We start from the raw sequence: 20,348 nt of genomic DNA, 5'->3' as shown, positions 1-20,348 counted from the left end.
TATAGAGCACAGTTCACAGACCACTAATATAGTGGCTTGTGGTTTGCATATGATCTCTCTCACTTAGCATATATGGTTTATTTATTTACATTTTTATGAAATATTTTCACTATTCTTTGGTTATAACACATGTGTACTTTTTGAGTTGCATGCCAACAGAAAAAATTGTCTTTTCTACACAACACGCATTTATAAGAAGTATATATATAATATTTGGTAGGTACCACCTATAAGGTGGTCCTCAGGAGACCACACATTTCACATCAATTCACAGTATTTATTTATATTATTTTCCGGGGCAATAAACAGGGCCATCTATTTATTACACTGATTAGATCTCTACACACCTTCTTGACACCAGGATATTTGTTAGAAAAGGTTTTAGCGCCACAGCTTAATTCATACTTTACTCCAAACGCTGAGTCGGTACGCTCACCGACTTTTTTAGGTTCAACAGCCACCCAAATTCCTGCAGGGTCTGCATGGTGATCGCCACATCCTCCTCTAACTTTGAGGAGGAAGATGCTCTCAGGAAGAGATCGTCTAGGTATCCCACGATCGTGATCTCGCTTTGCCGCAGCAATGCCAAAACAGGAGCCAATACCTTGGTAAAGACTCGGGGGGCTTTACCTTTGGGGGAGAGCCACAAACTGGTAGTGGGCTCCCCGGACTGCAAATTGCAGAAACTTCTGATGCCAGAGGCATATGGGTATGTGCAGGTACGCATCTTCGATGTCTAAGGACGCCAGGGAGTCCCCTTGATGGAGTGCAGCGACTACTGAGCGAACTGATTCCAACCTGTACTTTCACAAAGTAATTGAGGGCTTTTAGATCCAAGATTGGATGTACCCCTTCCTTCTTGGGGACTACAAAAAGGTTTGAGTAGAACCCCTGGAAATGTTCCGATTCCGGAACAGGTACTATCACCCCACGACTCAGCAGGTCCCTTACTGCCCCCAAAAGGGCCTCCTGGCGAGCCAAGAGTACGGGTATGCTGGAGGGAAAGAATCTGTTTTGCGGCCAAGAGAGGAACTCTATCTTGTAGCTGGAGGAAATCAGATCGCAGACCAATTGGTTGGACAGCTGAGAGGTCCACCGGGCTGCAAACTCCCGAAGGCAACCCCCCACTCGTGTTGCGGGTGGGGGCAAACCTTCATGCTGTAGAACTTTTGCTCGCAGGCTTGTTAGGCTTGCAGTTCCAGGGATGCTTTGGTCCTTCAGAAGTCATCCTGTCGGGCTGGGGATGCTTGGTCGAAGCCCCGGGTGGACAAAAAAGCTGTTTGTGAGCAGAGAAAGAGGGCCCTTGCCTACGGCGTGGCTCCTTAGCCTTCCTGGCCTGTGGGAGTAGAGTACTCTTACCACCTGTGGCATTTTTAATAATATCATCCAAAGAGGCTCCAAAGAGCCGGTCACCAAGGAAGGGAAGATCCGTCAAGGCTTTTTTGGATGCCTGGTCGGCAGACCAGCTTTTTAACCAGATAAGGCGCCTCAGCACCACTGCTGACACTGAAGCCCTGGATAACAGAGGGAGGGTATCCAGGGCCGCATCACAATCATACTTAAGGCCTTGCAATAGTTGGTCTGCTGGTTCCACGCAGACATAAGAAGCCTGTTGTTCTCCCAATTTGCAGTGCAACAGTTTTGCCCACTCAGTGTCTGCGACACAAGTGCAGATGCCAGTACTGGTCGCATGGTTGACCCCACAACCGTAAACAAGGAACGAGCCACTGCCTCTGCCTTCCTGTCCGCGGGGTCCTTAAATGCCTCTACCGGGATCGTGGTTACTTTGTTTAACTTGGATACTGGGGGGTCCACGACTGGAGGAGCCAACCATTTTTTGAGAAGGCTCTCCTCAAAGGGGTAACGCACGCCATGTATTTGGAGACCGAAAAGGTCAGTTGCGGTCGACCCCATTCCTTGTAAATGAACAAATAAGTCAGATACGGGAACACCTTAGGTGAACGAGATGGCTTATGGGACCCAAAAGGGACCGCTACATCAGCAGAGGGATCTGCTGGCTCTTGAATCTTCAGGGTATCACGCACAGCTGCGATAAGTGCTCCAACAAGCACTTTGTCGTGCACGGACCCGGACAGGGACTCATCCTCACTGTCCGAACGGTCCTGGTCAGCGTCATCTGAAACGACAGAGCAGGGGTCACCAGCCTCAGCAGGGCCAAAAGTCTGCGTCAGAGCTCTCCCCGGGGGGGGCAGGGGCCGCTTTTTAGCACCTTTGCGGCCACGCACCGCTTCCATCTTGGCAACAAACGAATTTAGGACCGCCGACAAAGTGTCCAGAGGCACTGCACAGTCTGCAGGCGAACCGGTTGCAATTGCCTGGATTTCGGGGGAAGAAACACCAGTTTCTGAAGCCATGCTGACCCTACCCTGTCTGCCACCTGCTGGGGACAGTGATGGTCCCACCCTCCTAACTGCTTCTGGCTGAGGGGCTCTTTCCCGCAGGACTCACCACCCTGAATGGTTCTGTGCTGTCCAGCTAGTAGTGCCTGTGTCCCTTGTCAGCTCCCAGGTGCATAGGTGATCACACTGTACTATTCAGAGCTGCTGTCAATGGTGCTGAAACTGATCCACAACATGTTCAGGCTCCAAGGAAATGGCCGCAGAGCGTCCAGTATAAAGGACATAAACACAGGGAAAATGTCCGCCGAGCTATAGGAAAGCATGCTGCTCCTTGAGACTGACCAAAAAACTTGCTCAGGCTTCAATAAAATGGCAGCTGAGCGCCAAGTATAAAGGACAAAAACACAGGGAAAATGGCCACCGAGCTACAGGAGAGCATGCTTCTCCTTGCCCTCACCTAAGATGGCCGCTGAACACTGAATACCATGAGGGACAGTGACAGAGAAATGGCAGTGATCAGCGCTGCATCGATCGTCAGGCACAGCCACCAGACACCCCCCAGGGAGAGAAAAACACATCAGGGCACAGCTAGCCAGCACAGTCCCCCCAGGTGAGAGCCCCCCGGAGAGCCCCTGCACATGACACGCACACCGCTCAGCAGCCTCATGCAGCATCCTCCACAGGGTGGGGGGGAGGGAAGATAGGGACAGGGAGAGAAGAGAGGGAGGTGAGGGACCCCCGAATCGACCTCCCAGGGAATGCCCAGCTGCTCAGCCCCACCGAGGCAAGGAGAGCTGTACTTACCAGTCCTGCAGAGCTGGGAGACATTCCATCACAGACCCACTCTCTGATCAGAACGGGGTGGCTGTTGGCCCAGCACACTGTGAAGCAAACATCAGTAACCCGGTCATATGTGTGCCCCGGAGCATTAATGCTCACTGACCACCTCTGGAGCTGAGGTACATCGTGGCCGACCTGGCGCGTAGCTCTGGTCTGTATACGCTCACTGGCCAGGCAGGCTGGGGAGACTACAAGGATAAGGGTATACAGCCTGTCACTCATCCGGCTGTTGATAGCAGATCACAGTATCTTTAGTCTTGCGCAAAAAGCAGAGCTTCCGCAGAAAAAAACATGGATCGAAGGGTTTCTAGGTCCTTCTTCACTAGCCAAAAATAAAACTGAAGCTGCATGGCAGGCTGGAAGGTTGTTACCTAAGGGACCGGCCCTTGGGCAGAACTAAAAGTTCTGTGTTTTTCATAACATGTTATGCTTAGTCCTCTGCTAAAGGTGGCGTAACAACCCAATGGCTAAGAGAGGAGCTGTGTCAGTCGGTGAATATAAGAGAAAGTATATTTTATTCTCGAGGCGACACACTCTAAGGCTTGGTTCACATTACTGCGTGTCAGAAACACGTGCAAAATATCACATGTTCATTACTTGCAGACAAACACACTTCTCTTTAGCAGATGTTCAGAGGTGCCATTAATTCCTATTAGAACCCCCCCGCCATGCGTTTTTGGTGCAGTGTGACTTTAAATAAAGGGTCAGGGACTTCTGTCCCTGCATTTCTGTGGTACACACAGCATAAAACGGAACAGATGGGGGTGCCACAACTTCTTTCAGATTGCTGTGGAATTTCTTTTACCCCCCCCCCCCCCCCCCCGCTCACCTTCTGGGAGAAGTCACAGGTCCCAGACGGCTGCAGGGCCATTCACAATGTGCAGCAGTCTGTGAAGACACAAGAAATCACAAACGGCTGTCCACAGTAAACATGCCGATACCAGGGACCTGAAGACTGTAGAACAACTGGTTTGGGTAAGGACGGCACTTGACCCCTGGACAGGTGAGTGTCCTTTCATTTAAAAATCAGAGGCTACAGTATGTGTAGCTGCAGACTTTTCGTTTTTTTTTTTTTTTCAAACAGGGTGAAGAACTGCTTTAATGTCTATTACATTTCAAAAACATAAAAAAATGAAAAATAAAAATAACGCACATAATACTCATATTATAAAAAACAAAGCCATTTAATATTATGAACATAAAAATATGCATTTATAAAACACATTTTTTTCAGATGTATTTGTAATTGTAAAAAACAAAGCGAGAATAAAGCAAATAATAATTTATAATTATCTGTTAACATAGACAAAGCAGCACCATGCACTAATAGAAATAGAAATGTAGTAGCTGACTCCAGCCCTGTATGACTATGTTGCAAACCTATTGAGTAATGGAAATTAGATGCATTTTTCTATGGGACTAATAGCAGATGAAAGGAATGCTGCAATGCAATTATATCATCTTGTGCACAGCTCCAAATATTTGCATGTTAGCACACATTCTTGCATTTTGAACACTTGTCAAACATTCCATGAATGAAGCTTACAAAGCTGCTTTTAGAACTCCTAAATATTTATGTGTCTTAGCACCTGATTGAAAACAAAGAGAATGTGGTGATTAAAAAAAAAAAAAAACAGGACTGTGAATACGACATGTGGCCTGGATTTCACTATTAAACTTGCTTTATTATAAACACAATAAATGCTGGTTGTTGGTTTCAAAGATCAAAACTGGAACAGGAGGAAGTAACAAAGTTTTTAAATTTCTTTTCCATGCATAAGCTTGGTTTATTAATCCTGCATCAATGACCTGAGGGCCTCAGCAGCTTCAACTGTCACGGTCATCTTACCAATTATTTTTTCTCCAGACACGGAATCATAAACTAGATCAGGAAACAAAAAGAAAAAAAAAGTTAGAAAAAAGCCAAGTGTACAGAACATATACACTGTCAGCTACATTTTGCTTTGATTCACAGCACAACATCAACCAAAATCAATATTATAGTTTATACCAAACCTCTTATCTAAGTATCTCTTGTCTATACAGGCTGTTATGTATTCCATCACAGAACACTTTCAAAATGAACCACCTGACACAAAACATTGTTTAAATTCATAGTAAAAACCGATGGACTGGGAGAGCATAAAAAGGCCTTCTTGCCTTTGGCACAAGACACCTAATAAAGGAATGACTGCTCACCACTGTGCCCAGCTAGTTACCAAACAGCCAAGGCATATGAAACATGGAAAGTACTAACTCAAAGCTGATTACCAAACCTAGGTTTCCAAATACTATAGTGTCCTACAAAGTTTTCCAGCCATTACACCCACACAAAAAGAAAACTGCATGGTCACAGATGTGAGATTTATTTATAAAACCTTAATACTACATGTGTATAATACCCTAGCAGCTGAAACCTAAGTGGGGGGAGGGGGGGTGCTTTGATCGACACGTCATTTCCAGCGGGTGGGGCACAGTTACAATCGGTACTCAAACTGCTTATGATCCAGGGTGCTGGGATGGAAACTTGATTGTATAAGTCAATATGTTTTGTGTGGTTTTTTTTTTACACATTAAAAATAAACGCTATTACACTGTATTAACTCTTTCTGCCTTGACTATACATTGACCGATGTGGAGGTGGAAAGGAGGAAGCCGAGTGATTCATTCTGATGTGGCAAAAGAAAACACATATAGACCTACTTATTAATTATATGATATATTCATTTTATATATAAGGGTCTACAAAGTTGAGTGCAATGTGAAGTGGGGGAGAAAGAGTGAGCATAAAGGAAGAGATGCACTGGTTAGAGTAAGCATAACACCCATTTGTCTTTACTTTTGGATTTGTTAACCACTTAAGCCCTGGACTATGTGGCTGGCCAAAGACCGGAGCACTTTTTGCAATTCGGCAATGCGTCGCTTTAACTGACAATTGCGCGGTCGTGCGATGTGGCTCCCAAACAAAATTGACGTCCATTTTTTTCCCACAAATAGAGCTTTCTTTTGGTGGTATTTGATCACCTCTGAAGTTTTTATTTTTTGCGCTACAAAAAAATAGCGACAATTTAGAAAAATGTTAAAAAATTTACTTTTTGCTACAATAAATATCTCCAAAAAATGTATAAAAAACGTTTTTCCTTCAGTTTAGGCCGATACGTATTCTTCTACATATATTTGGTAAAAAAAATTTCAATAAGCGTCTATTGATTGGTTTGCACAAAAGTTATAGAGTTTACAACATAGGGGATAGTTTTATGGCATTTTTATTAATAATTCTTTTTTTTTATTAGTAATGGTGGCGATCAACAATTTTAATAAAGCACTTTTGCTGTGATTTTGGGACCATTCACATTTATACAGCGATCAGTATAAATGCATTTATTACGGTGTAAATGTCACTGGCAGTAAAGGGGTTAACCACTAGGTGGCACGGTAGGTGTTGTGTGTCCTAGGGAGTGATTCTAAGTGGTGGGGGAGGGGCTGTGTGTGACACAACACTGATGACCGCTCCCGATTACAAGGAGTGGTGATCAGTGACAGTGTCACTAGGCAGAACAGGGAAATTAGCATTTCCCCGTTCTTCCTCACTATGAGATGATTGCGGGTATCCCCAGTCCGCAGGACCCGCGATCATGCTCACAAAGCTCCCGGCAAGTGCGCGCCCGCAAGCTGCCTCATAAGGGCAACGTACAAGTATGTGACTCTGCCTGTACGTGCCCTTCTGCCACAGTATATCTGCGCAATGTGGTCAGGAAGTGGTTAAGCACAGGAACCCATTTGGATTTTAAAGTTGGGATTGCCACTTGTTTTCATAAAAGTGGACGTCGTAAAAAGAAGGGGGTCCTTGGTTTGTAGCATGAATTTGAAATATCATAGTGGGCACTACAGCGGATGGAGTGACTTATGTGCACATCCTTTTGGAGATATTTCCCTTTGCACTTTATTCTGGTACACCTTAGATTGTACACTTGAAGTGTGCATTTCCCATTGTGCACTTTACCTTTGTTCTTATTTGCACTTTATATATTTGCACTTTTTAGCAACTGTTTGATACTATTGTGTTTTGGTGATTTTATGTGACCGCGCAAGATCACTTCAATATTTATTTTTAAGTTTGTGTATTGTGAACAGTTTTAGGTTTTGCTGCTGGTTTTACACATTACTATCACCTATTTCTGCCCTAAGACACAATTTTGATTTACTCAGAGTAGCGCGAAGGACCTCTTCACTCACAGTGTGCCCATACACAGCTAATATGGGGGCACCCAAAGGAGAAGAGGAGTGGACAGCGCCAGAACTCCAGAAGAGAACGTAATGGGCCTCTATGTACAAAACCATTGTACAGAGCAGGAAAGTATAACCTCTTTATTTTTATTTCAACAAATAAAAAATAGGCTTTACAATTACTTTAACTCTTATTAGAAGCACACAACTTTTCCCAAAATGGTGCAATGCTGAGTTGCATTTATGTGAATTGGCACCAGTGAAAACATTGTGATTTCCATTGTCATGCGATTCTATGTAACTCAAGTTGCATCTGAAATTGCTCTGGTGTGATGGGAGCCTAAGGCTTTACATAGAGAGACTTTGAAAAATAAACATTAGAATTCAGTACTATGTGTATAGTAAATCTCATCCACACTTCAACAGATACACCTATTTTTAAATCACTACTAACTTGGACGTTTGCACTATTTTATTATATTCTTGACATTTTGGCAGTTATTTCAGGTACTATACTATAAATAGCGTAGATGAATTATGACAAATGAAACCTACTTTTCATTTTCTGGTTGATGATATCTTTGCCGGTCCGTAAGATTTCTTTCAGGCTGATACTACTAAATCCAATATCATCACACTCAAGATCTTGTTCATCCTCTGGTGGATCACTAACCACTGTAAATTTAATACTGAAAAACAAAAAAAAAATCATCAAAAAGGAAACAAAACAAAAACAATGTTGGTACCAACCAAGGTTAAGTAAAGAACAAAACTGCAAAACATAAATGTCCTAATTAAAAAAAAATAAAAAAAAAACATTTAAAAACATTTTCCCTAAATAAAAAAAGCATTTGTCAAAATTCATATGAAACACATGAACTCTATATGCATGACCTAAATTACTTACCCTATTAGCATATACAGTAATGACCGCAAAATAAAGGTCTAAATAATGTAATAAGCAGTAACAATTTTAAAATTTTAAAATTGAAAATGTTACTATGCAGAGATACTAACACAAAATACACATAAATTACAACACTTTATTGTACAACAAATAAAACAATAATACACCCACAAAATAAAATTATTATGCAAAAGGAAAGTTATACAAAGGAAATTAGTGAAAGTAGTAGTAAAAGTAGAAAGTAATTTCAGATTTTAAAACATTTGTTTTAGAAGACATGACACTTCAATTTAGAGTTGACAAATATGCCATAAAAACCATTACCATTATGCTTAATGATTTCATTGTGTCGCAATACAATAAAAATTCTGTAATTTTGTTTTCTTAAACACTTTTATATAAAAAAAAAAATTCAGATTACTAACTTCAAATTTAGTCTATCTAGCCAATATCAGTTATCCAGTTTCCTTGTGGAAAGGGTTATTACTGACTCAAGGTACAAAAAAATTATGATCTGTTATTTATTTATTTATTTGACATATTGATTAATAGGGAGTGTGTCCCACAAACCCTTCTGTGACCTGACTTTGGATCAAAACTAACCACAGTAAAATGCTGCTTCCTCTGTAAAATGTGGAAAACACACACCCTTGGTAGCTTATGAAATTTAAGAAGGGCTTTTAAGAGTAAGAAAGATCTATGTGTTCTTTAAGCTGTATTTCAACATCCAGGCTCAGCAGCCAAGTTTTATTCCTCCTTTAAAACGCTTAATTGCAGGCCAATGCATAAGATGCCTTGAATTTGTGGTTTGTGTAACAGTCAAACTCCATTTTGGGCTGGCTTCAGCAGCAGAATGTAAAGCATGGTAGATTTTGATGTTTCTTGGCACCAAAGATCAAACTATGATCTGCTTGTAAAGATAACTGCTTTAACATTCTGAATAAACCTCATTGAAAATTTATTAAAAGTAGATCTTGACTTTTTTGTGTAAACTTTAACCGTCTTTTTTATTCATGTCGCATTTCAGTAAAACACTACCACTCTTTCCCCTTAAGAATAAGGAACCGTATGCCTTGCTGCTGTCTGTATATGTATTGTGGTAAGAAAAACATTTTGCAGGTTAAGGCAAATACATTTGCAGCTCTACCATGTACCCAAAATGACAGGAGTTAAAAACAGGGACACCACGCAGTCTTTCTTAACCTAATGTAATCCCATAAATTTCGTTTTATCGCTGTCTTGTGGTTACATTTTGTACAAATAAATAATCTCTGGAATAGCTGGATTGCAGTAGTCTCACTCAAATCTAACGCCAGTATGGCTGGTGGCCAAGACATTAGGAGACTAAAAACATTATAAAACCCTTTCAAGGTTTGTAAGTTACATTACACTGATAATGACACTTTGCTGAAAAATGGTCAGTGTACTATTCAGACCACAAGATGATATATCAACCAAATGCTAAAGAGAAGTCCAACAGCATTCACATTTTTATTAAAAAATTTTAAGCTCTGGAAGCCGTTTTAAATAAGAATTGAATGGGTGCTGTCTGGTGTACTGTATATTATTGATGAAACTTTCTACCTTTCCTCTATTGTATCAGTATGGCAGCTAAACAACTAGCAGTTTTTGGACAGTTGGAACAAGAAGTTGCCTGCCACCAACATCATTGTTCCAACCAATTTCTTGGCACTTATTTCTATAAGCTTTATAGTGTGTTATGTATTGTTTCCTATCTCATTCTGACATTAGTAATGCACTAAACTGATTGCAAGGCAAATCCAATTTGTAAGTAGAAATCGACAATATGATTTATACACAAGTGCTTTCTTATAGCATAAAAGGGTTAGGTTCTCTACTAATAAGACATAAAATACTACAAGAGCTCTCAGGTCTGAACAGAAGTATATCCATGTGTTTCTTGTAGCTGGTGCTCCTACTAGACTGAAATCATTTTTATTATGTTTTTCAGTTCCCAATCAAGATTAAGCAGGAATAAAAATAAAGCTAGATACCAACCGCCGGTGTCACAAATTTATTGCATTTATCTTGCAATCATAAGTAAAACATCAAAATGGTAGCTATTTGATGATCAATAGCACCTTGTGGATTAATAAGATAATAACTGATAAAGAACATTTCCTGCTCACCCCACCTCAAGCAATCCACCAGTAGCAGTGTTCGAATTGTTAACCAACTTGCAAGGAGTAATTAATTAGGGTCCACTAATGAAGTCAAGTAATGACAATAAGTCAGAGTTGACAGTGTCCTGAAAAGAGAGGAAAGATTGTGTTCCAGTAGCAAAGACCAGTGGATTTGATCCTGGGTGTTGGCCAGTGTGGGTAGTCAGTGGTTGAACACTTCTGTTCTCTTAAACTATTATTCTACGATGAGCTGATCTTGTTATGCTTTAATGTGAACGAGTTTTTAATAAACATTGATTGATTTTAAACAGAGAGCACTATGGCTTACACTTTTTTCTTTCTGCATTTACTTATTGGGATTTCCACCATGCTGTTCATTTTGAGACAGAAAGAGTTTAATCCTCCATTACAGCCTATCCCTGCTGTTTAAAGGGACTCTGCACAGGTAAGGCAGGTAATTTAGGCCTAGACCCTCTCCTAAATTTATTCTTAGGAAAATCAGGAATAGTTTATACAAAGATTAACCACTTGAAGCAAAGCACCATTTGAAAGTGGTGCTTGGAAGATGTGCTTTTTAAACACATTCCCAGCTGCTATACAGGCAGGGAGTGTTTATATATTTGTAAAGCAGACTGTCAGCTCTCATGTGGAAGTGATATGAGCGTTTTTGAAGCCACCCGATCACTTTCACAACTGCCACAATGTACTGACCTTGACCCCTGCCATGTATAGCAGGCAGGCATGGTGCGGTCATGGAAGGTGCCACTGGGAAGGTTGGCGACCTGTAAAAATTACATTCAAAATAAAAAAAATTGCATCGCACCACACTTAGGTATTTGCATTACCACAATCCACAGATATGAAAGGGGTTTGAAGAATGGATTAAAACCATTCTTCTTAGAACATGTTAAAGAAAATGCCACATCCTCCATTATAAAGGAGCTCCATAAAACATATTGTATCTTTGCTGTGGGGCTCAAAAATCTGTACTTACACCCATGATTAACTATCTCTTTTACAAAAGCTTTATTGCCATAAAACAGGTTAAACAGAGCCGGCTGTCAAATATCACAGAGTGTACAAAATATTAGCATGTAAAAACATACATTAACTTCTTGCTGCCCGTGCTATAGCTGAAAGACGGCTACAGCGTGGGCTTTAATTGCCGTGAGGGCATCCATAGACATCCTCCCGAGCATGCGCTGCCTGTGTCTCCGTGCGGGTCACGCGCGGCTGGCTCTGTGATCACTGAATCTATGATAGTCGGCTGATCACAGATCGGCCCCTTACCATGTGATCAGCTGTCAACCAATGACAGCTGATCACATGATGTAAACAGAAGGACTATAATCTGTATTTTTTTCCCTCACGCTGAAAAAAAAGGAGATCACCGGCTTCTGTCAGAGGGACATTAGTCCCTCACTCAGAGAGACGCGCTGCCTAATTTGTGCCCACCAGTGCCATCTGCCAGTGCCACCTACCAGTGCCCACAGTGCCACCTACCTTTGCCCACCAGTGCCACTTATCAATGCCCACCAGTGCTGCAATCAATGCTCATCAGTGCTGCCTATCAGTGCCAACTATCAGAGCTGCTTATCAATGCCCTTCAGTGCCAACCTATCAGTGCCACCTATCAGTGCAGCCTATTAATGCCCATCAGTGCAGCCTCATTAGCGTACATCAATGAAGGAGAAAAATTACCTGTTTTTTTAAATTTTATAACAAACTATGAAACTTTTTTTTTAAACAAAATTGTTTTTTTTTTAGTTTTTTTTGGCAAAAAAAAAAAAAAACTGATTAAATACCACCAGAAGAAAGCTCTAGTTGTGTGAATAAAAAAATGAAAATTGAATTTGGGTACAGTGTAGTATGACCGCGCAATTGTCATTAAAAGTGACAATTCAAATTCTGACTCGTCTGAGCCGAAAGGGTCAATGACATCACCCTAGACTGGACAGGATTAGCGCACAATCCTGAGAATGAAGCAAAAATGTCCAGTACAGACATCAGATTAGGCAGAAGGTGTCTAGGCAACGTCTGGGTCAGAAGAATATCGGCGGAAAATAAAGATATTTTATGGGAAGAGCCTGCAACATCTATACCCTTTACGTCTGCATGATTATGAACTGCCTCTGCCAACAGCTTAAGAGATACAATTAATAAAAGCGAGAGTGAGAAAGTGCAGCCTTACCTAGTTACCTAGTTTCCCTGCAGATTGGAAAAACATAAGATTCAAAGGCCTATTATTTAAGCTTATACTTAGGAGAATCATACAAGGCAGCTGTCCATTTAAAAAAGAAAAAAAGGACCAAAACCATAATGGCAGAGGACCTCAATGAGGTAAGGCCCAAAAAAGGTATCAAACGCCTTATTAATATCAAGAGACAGCAGCATAATTTCTATGAGGTGTCAGCAGGTAAGATTAAGCAAGTGTAAAATTCGACAAATAGCATCTCCTGCCTTGCATTTCAGGACAGAGCCCACCTGGACTTTCCTAATAAGATGGGTCAGGAAGGTATTGAGTCGGCAAGCCAAAATTTTTGTTAGAATTGTCATGTCAATATTGATGAGGGAAATTAGCTATAACTAGCTTTGGGAATCATCACGATGTTGGGCCCCAGAAACGGCACGAGGCAGGACTGCCCCTTCTCTCCAAAGTTGTTTGTGCTATAGTTAGAGCTTTTGCTAGTTTCTTAAATAAGAAACAGACATAAATGACCTGGTTATGGGATAGTCAGAATACAAATTAGCAACATGTGCATGTCCTTTTCTTTGTCCAAAATCCAGACATTTCCTTAAAGTGGTGTCAGTACTCGACACCATCCAAAAATTGTCCAAATTTAGAAACATTTGCAAACCTGAAACAAATATAATCTTCCAGCAAGAATGGGTAAAATGATTACAAGCATGGAAACTCTTGGTCTTAAAATAATTAGACATACATCTTACTGCAAACATTATATACTTATCCAGATTTAATTTCAAGCCATTACTGCACAAATCCTGAGAAATTGGGATTTACTTCACTTACGCAGGCTGAATTAACATAGTTAAAGCTGAACTCTAGTCAGATATAAAAGACACAGATTAACAAAGCTCTGTAATCATTCATACTTCCTTAGCCCCATGTCAACCAAGCTAATTTTTTAAATGCCCTGGTATTCAAGGGGTTAAAACAAGCTGTTGCTGCAGCCATGAGTTCGTTTTTCATTTTTACAGACAGCAAACCACTTTCAAGAAAATGTGTTCCAGGCAAATCTTTTATAGCTGTGAAAGTACCACCTACCAAGGTTCCCAGGGTCTCCTGTTCCTCCGGGCAGCCCGGGGCTGTGGTAAATTGTTTCAACATTGATAGCAAGAGCTTGTAGGGCATGCATGTGTATATTTAGATAAAATTCCATCACAATGTGAGATATCACCATGAAGATCAGAGTGAGAGCAAATATTATACGGCCATAATGCACAAATTCATAGAAGAACAGAAAAGGCGCTTCAAAGTGCAGAATTTCAGCAGTGTATTAACAGGCAAAGTTTAAAAACTATTTACAGAATGTAGGTGTTAAAATGGCTCCTCTTATTATCATATTCCTAGCGGAACTCCTGCCACTGTGACAACCAGCAGCTAGGGGTAGGGTGAGCTCTGTAAGGAGAGCTGCTGCTCCTCCGGGAGCTCGTGGAATGCATGCGCCGGAAGTGATGTCAGGAAAGGGCCGGTGAAGCGTTTTGAAGCATGTACATAAAGCTCCTTCTTTAAACCAAAAGCCCACTGCGATAATCCGAAAGTAAATAGGGCAAATGGGGGCGGGGAGAGGTGTGAATACAGGCGGAACTAATAGCCAGTGGTGGGCGGCACAGTAATATGAGCAACCAGGGGCAGTATGCATCGCTGCATAAGGACTACAGTAGTAAACAAAAATATGAAAAGAGCACTACAGTAGTAGACATAAATATGCATGACAATCAGGCTGGGTTCACATATGAGAACACAGCAGCTCACAGCAGGGGACCGGTGTATCCTCATTTACCATTTCAGGTCTGATTTCAGGGCACATTTTTGGCTGAATTCGGATCTGAAATGGACTAAAAGATGCACAGGGCTCCTGTGCAGATTGCACAGAACAAGAACAATCTCAAAAAGGTGGAGGCGGAGCAGACCCCCTCCCATACCTATCTCCATGCTGGCCCTCAACCCCCATGTAGGCCACCCACATATGGGTATTGGTCCCATTTGGGACAACAGGCCCGGACCAGGCGGGTCCCCTGTATCAGGAACACCCCCAGGCCCTGGCCTGCAGTTATTTTCTACAGTTGGTTGGTTCTTTGTAACATTTTACTTTGACACTGCTTATTGATGCTAATGTCTTTTTCCTTCTCATCTTTTCCTTTCTTCCCCGTCTTCTTTCTCTCTCACCTTCTCCTCAGATGGGATCCACTCAGATCGCCACAGCCTGCACTGGACTGCACAGCCAGGAACAACAGCTCAACACACTGTGACACTATGGCAGAAATCAAGGTCATTTCATATAATGCCCTTGGTCTCTGCTCCACTAGTAAGCGTAGCAAACTATGGTGGGAACTGAAGAAGCTGAAGGCTCAAGTTTTCTTACAGGAGATGCATTTCACTCATCAATCCATACCTAAACTGCCCACACACCTATACAATCAGTTGTACATCAGCACATTCCCAGTTAGCAAATCCAGAGGTACAGTGATATCTGTCCACAAAGACTACTTCTTACAACACAAAAGTAGTCTCATCGATCCTCAGGGATGATATGTTTTCTTAAAGGGATCCACTGCAGGCATAAAATACACTTTTGGCAACATTTATGCTCCCGATTCAAACGAACTAACCTTCCTAGACACGGTCCTGGACCGCCTTGCGGAATTCAAAGAGGGCTCCCTAGTTTTAGGCAGCGACTTTAATATTAGCCCAGGCCCCTCACAAGACACATCACACAGGCGACCCACACACTCACATGCCTTCCTAAAAAGCTTCTGTAAATCTCTTCAGGCAGCCAGTTTGGTAGACAGCTGGAGGATCCTCCACCCCACAGACAGGGATTATAGCTACTTTTCAAAAGTTCACAATTCATATACAAGAATAGACCTGCTATAAGTTGATCGGCCCACTTTGGAACTGCTACAGTGCTCGTCCATTGGGAATATAACGATATCAGACCATGCTCCGATCACCGTTACCCTCGTCTTGCTCTCAGGCACCCATAGGGCCTGGACTTGGCGACTCAATTAAAATTTGTTGGACGATCCAGTAGTAGCGTCAAAGGTCTCAGAAACCTTGCAGCACTACTTTCGAGAAAATACTGCTGCAGACCTGAAAGAGGGAACAATCTGGGAATGCCACAAGGCAGTAGTATGAGGTGAGCTTATCGCCCTGGGCACAAAAATTAAAAGGGAACGACAGGCAGACTTCAATAGAGTGCTCAACGCACTCCAACAGGCAGAACTTAAACACAAAAATAAAGGTGATCCCGAGGCCCTAAGGAAGTTAACTGAGCTTAGAGAATTGTTCTTGCGCTTGCTGGAAAGACAAACATGGAAACAGTTGAGGTACCTGTCACACAGGTATTACGAACATGGTAATAAATGTGGCTATATGCTGGCGAGAGCACTATGGAAAAAAAGGGCCCAGACACAAATGCACAAACTTTGCTCCCCCTCGGGAGACTTTATGTATAAATCCTCCCAAATAGCTGCGGGACTTTGCGACTACTATGCTACCCTATATAATCTTGACGCTGATATAACCCCAGAAGATAGGACTGACAAAATGTATATAATTCGCGAATATCTAACTACGAACAGATTACCACCCCTGACTGAAGACCAACTGATTTAGACTCCCCTATAACAATTGAAGAGATCGAATCCACCATTAAATCACTACCCAATGGGAAAAGCTCAGGCCCAGATGGATACACTAAGGCTTACTATAAGAAATTCTCCCAGATATTAGCCAACCAAATGTGCAAATACTTCAACTCCCTGACAAAAGGTAACTGTATTCCCCCAGATGCCCTATTAGTACACATTTCAGTTATACCAAAAGAAGGGAAAGATCCCACCACTCCACAAAGCTATCCCCCATATCCCCACTGAACACTGACATGAAGATATTGGCAAAAATTCTGGAGAACCGACTAAGATATCTTATACCCCAAGTAGTCCTCCTAGACCAAACAGGTTTCATCGCAGGAAGGGAAGCCAGAGACAACTCCATAGGAGCGATTCAACTCATTCACTGGGCCAAGAAACAGGAAGACCCCCTTCCCTACTTAATACTTTCTACTGATGCAGAGAAAGTATTCGACCGCATCGACTGGTCCTATTTGCTTTCAGTACTCGTCACATTGGGTTTAGGCTCCAATATGTTAACCTGGATACAGGCCCTATACACAGACCCTAACATTAGCCTTAGAGCCTCTGTTGCATAGAGTGAGAGCAAACATGGACATAACGGGCCTCACATTAGGTACCGTAGAAGATAAGCTTTCTGCATATGCGGAAGAGATATTATTCCACCTAACGAACCCCCTGATCTCGCTGCCAGTCCTGCTGAAGGAGCTCCAACATTTCAGGACAATTTCGAACTACAATCGTATCAACTACACAAAGTCTGAAATTCTGCTCATACAAATATCCCCAAGACTGACCCATAGACTGAAAACAGCATTCCCCTTTACGTGGGCTGTGGGCACTCCCTCCGTTATCTAGGCAAACAACTAACAGACAGTTTTGACACACTATACATGAAGAACTACCCAAAGTTGATATCTGCGGTCAAACAGGATTTGCAACATTGGACGAAAACTGCCTTCACATGGCTAAGGAGAGTGAATATTATAAAAATGAATGTCTTGCCTAGGATTTTGTTTGATATGCAAATGCTCCCTATATCCCTACCCAGAACCTTCTTTGCCCACATGTTTACTAAGTTCATATGGAATTCCCAGAAACCACGCATAGCACTGAGGGTCCTGAAGTGCCCGAATCGGAGGCTTGGGCGTTCCAGACCTACAGAGATACTATCAGGCTATAGCCCTCCAGAGATTCCTCAACTGGCGCTTTCATGACCTATATGATCTAAATTGTGGGTGACAATGGGAAAATACATGGCTGGGAGAAACGTGGCATATGCCCCGTGACTCTCGAGGGAACATGGGGGCTGTCGGAGGACACGTCCCCCCTGACGCATCTGTTGCTCAGGACATGGGATAAAATCAACCAAGTACTAGGTCTAGTCCCCCCATGTCCCCTCTGGCACTGCTGGGATGGTACCTTTGGTTACCCCCTGGGGAAAGCGCAGACTTCTTTGCAATATGGGTTGAAGATAGGAATGCTAGCTGCGGGGGAAGTGGCTTGATGGTGGAGCCAACAGCCGCATAGAAACACCACCGGCATCCTAAGTCCCACATCCTTCCAAGAGGCACTGAAACCTTCCCCACGGCTGTGCGAACACACCAGGCTGGCTACCATGGTGAAATACAGGCTGAATGATCGCTATGGAAATGCACCTAGACGCTGATCATGACTGTGCTTATTGAAACCACACTTGAACCCGTTACTGCTGATCCCGGTAATTCTACACATGTACACCTGAATCCATGTGATGATATTTGCCATATTCTCCACATTGTCTTTGGACCTCATGGCGGTCCTTGATTTCCCCTCCTATATTCCCCCTCCTATATCATGACGAGAGGCGCCCCTTCATTATACTGGGCCAAGCCTCTCGAAGCTATTCTAAACAAATCGCAGTACTGAACAAAAATACCTCCAAATATACAAAAGGCCGGATGGCCCTTGACTATCCCTGCATTTATAGTGGACTTATATCCTGGAACAGGACCCATTTATAACGTTTTTTTTTCAAGTTAATGTTGGGAGCCTCACCGGATTCCGCACAACCCAGTCACCAACTCGGAACAGCTTTAACCATCAGCAAAAGATTTTGTGTTTTTTTCTTCAGGTTTAGGGATCCAAGGCTCACTGTGTGGGGGGTTTGGGTAGACTTTTTTTTCCTCTTTTTTCTTTTTGCAATTCGTTCTTTTCTTGCACTTGGTTATGGTTGCAGCCTTGAGCAGATGAAGTTGGTTGTTCATTTTTACTACTATAGCAGATCTCACTAACCTGGCTTTATATATGGTGGTATCCTTATGTGATTAATTGGTACTGTCTACACTGACATGGCGAAACCATTAAGAATAGTCTCATGGAATGTTAGGAGTTTGAATGCACCTGAGAAGCGGTCCCTGGTCTTTTCAGTTTTAAAAAAAAAAGTTGCCCTCATATAATCTGTCTCCAAGAAACTCACCTTAATGGTACTAAGGTGAGAGCCCTTAAATGCCCATGGCTGGCCCAATCGTATCACGCCACTCATACAAATTATTCCCGAGGGGTCTCTATTATACTAGTCAAATCTCTCACCGCTGAAATCTTAGGCCGCGTACACACGGGCGGACTGTTCGCCCAACTTTGTCCGCTGAACAGTGTTTCAGCGGACAGTCCGCTCGTGTGTGGGCTTCAGCGGACAGTTTCAGCGGACAGTCTGACGAACAAAGTTTTTCGGAATTCCCGTAAGACAGTCCGCTGAAACTTGGTTTGAGCGGACAGTCCGCTCGTGTGTAGGATTGTTCGACAAACTAAGTTTCGCGCATGCTCAGAAAGGATTTACACGGCGAAGGTTGCATTGCAGTGTATTGGACGTCGTATTTTTCGTCCCATCGTACGTGCCGTTCACGTCATCGCGCACGCTTTCAGCGGACTGTTCGTTCATCGTGTGTGGTCAAGTCCGCTCATGCAAATTTTGAGCGGACTGTTTGTCGGATTGTTTGACAAACTAAGTTGGGCGAACAGTCCGTCCGTGTGTACGCGGCCTTACAAGTCAATACCGACCGATAGGAGATTTATCTTACTCGTCCTACGGATTGCCTCTGTGATATTTACCCTTGTAAACATTTATATTCCTCCCCCATTTTCGGGGGAGGTATTTCCAAATTGTCACTACAGCTATTATCTAGACCTTCAGGCCCTATACTTTATGTGGGCGATTTTAATGCCATCTTGGATTCGGCTAGGGATCGCTTGGGAGGTGGTGGTAGACCCTCCCCCTCCTTTGTGGACTGGGCACAGGTTTATGTTCTCACGGAGGTGTGGCGTTGGAAATATCCGGATGTCTATCAATACTCCTGCCACTCGGATTCTTCCCACACTATGTCTCGGATTGATCTGGCGTTTGCCATGAGAGACAAACGTCCCATTGTGTCTGCAGTGTCCTACTTACCCAGGGGGGTCTCGGACCATGCCCCACTCTCTGTTGACCTCCTTATCCTCCCAGGTTTGAGCCCTACTATCTGGTGCCTGAATTCTTACTGGCTGGATGATGAGGTGGTGCAGGGAGAATGTAGAAAGGGCATTGCTGGTTACTGGAAAGATAATTCCACAGAATGGGAGGCCTTTAAAACCACATTGAGAGGCACCTTTATGTCTATTACGGGTGCTCTACGCAAAAATAATAGACAGCGCACTGGAGAATTAGAAGCAGCCATGTTAGCAGTAGAATCTGCCTATGCTACCAACCCTGATTCTGACACGAGAAATGCATGGCTGCAGAGCTGCAGGGAATACGAGCTCCGTCTGTTAGAACTTACGCAAAAATGCATGCTGCACACTACCCATTTGAGCAAGGTAACAAAGCTGGTCACCTCCTAGCATACGTGACCAGACCCGACCGCCCTCCTATTTCTATCCCGCGTATTCCTAGCTACACAGGGCCAGAATAGTGATACCCCGGGGGATATCATGGAAACCTTGCTAGACTTTTACAAAAACCTTTACACATCTAGAGTT

At 42.8% G+C, this 20,348-nt stretch overlaps 1 protein-coding gene across 3 annotated transcripts in view; it reads right to left on the bottom strand.

The window, feature by feature from the left end:
• Window positions 1-4,365: 4,365 nt before the first annotated feature.
• RPGRIP1L (RPGRIP1 like) overlaps window positions 4,366-20,348 on the bottom strand; it is a 386,112-nt gene continuing 370,129 nt past the window's right edge. For all 3 annotated transcript variants that reach the window (XM_077458160.1, XM_077458169.1, XM_077458179.1), the window contains 2 exons: window positions 7,983-8,116; window positions 4,366-5,082 (listed from right to left, as the gene is read on the bottom strand). In XM_077458160.1, the coding sequence (XP_077314286.1) occupies window positions 4,991-5,082; window positions 7,983-8,116 (226 nt within the window). In that variant the 3' untranslated portion in view covers window positions 4,366-4,990. The remainder of the gene's footprint in view (window positions 5,083-7,982; window positions 8,117-20,348) is intronic.

Source organism: Lithobates pipiens, unplaced genomic scaffold (assembly GCF_037356315.1).
Source record: "Lithobates pipiens isolate NorthernLeopardFrog02 unplaced genomic scaffold, aLitPip1_a1.2 Scaffold_10, whole genome shotgun sequence".
Lineage (NCBI taxonomy): Eukaryota > Metazoa > Chordata > Amphibia > Anura > Ranidae > Lithobates > Lithobates pipiens.
The sequence above is the reverse complement of the archived record's forward strand: the minus strand, read 5'-3'. Positions and strand labels throughout refer to the sequence as shown.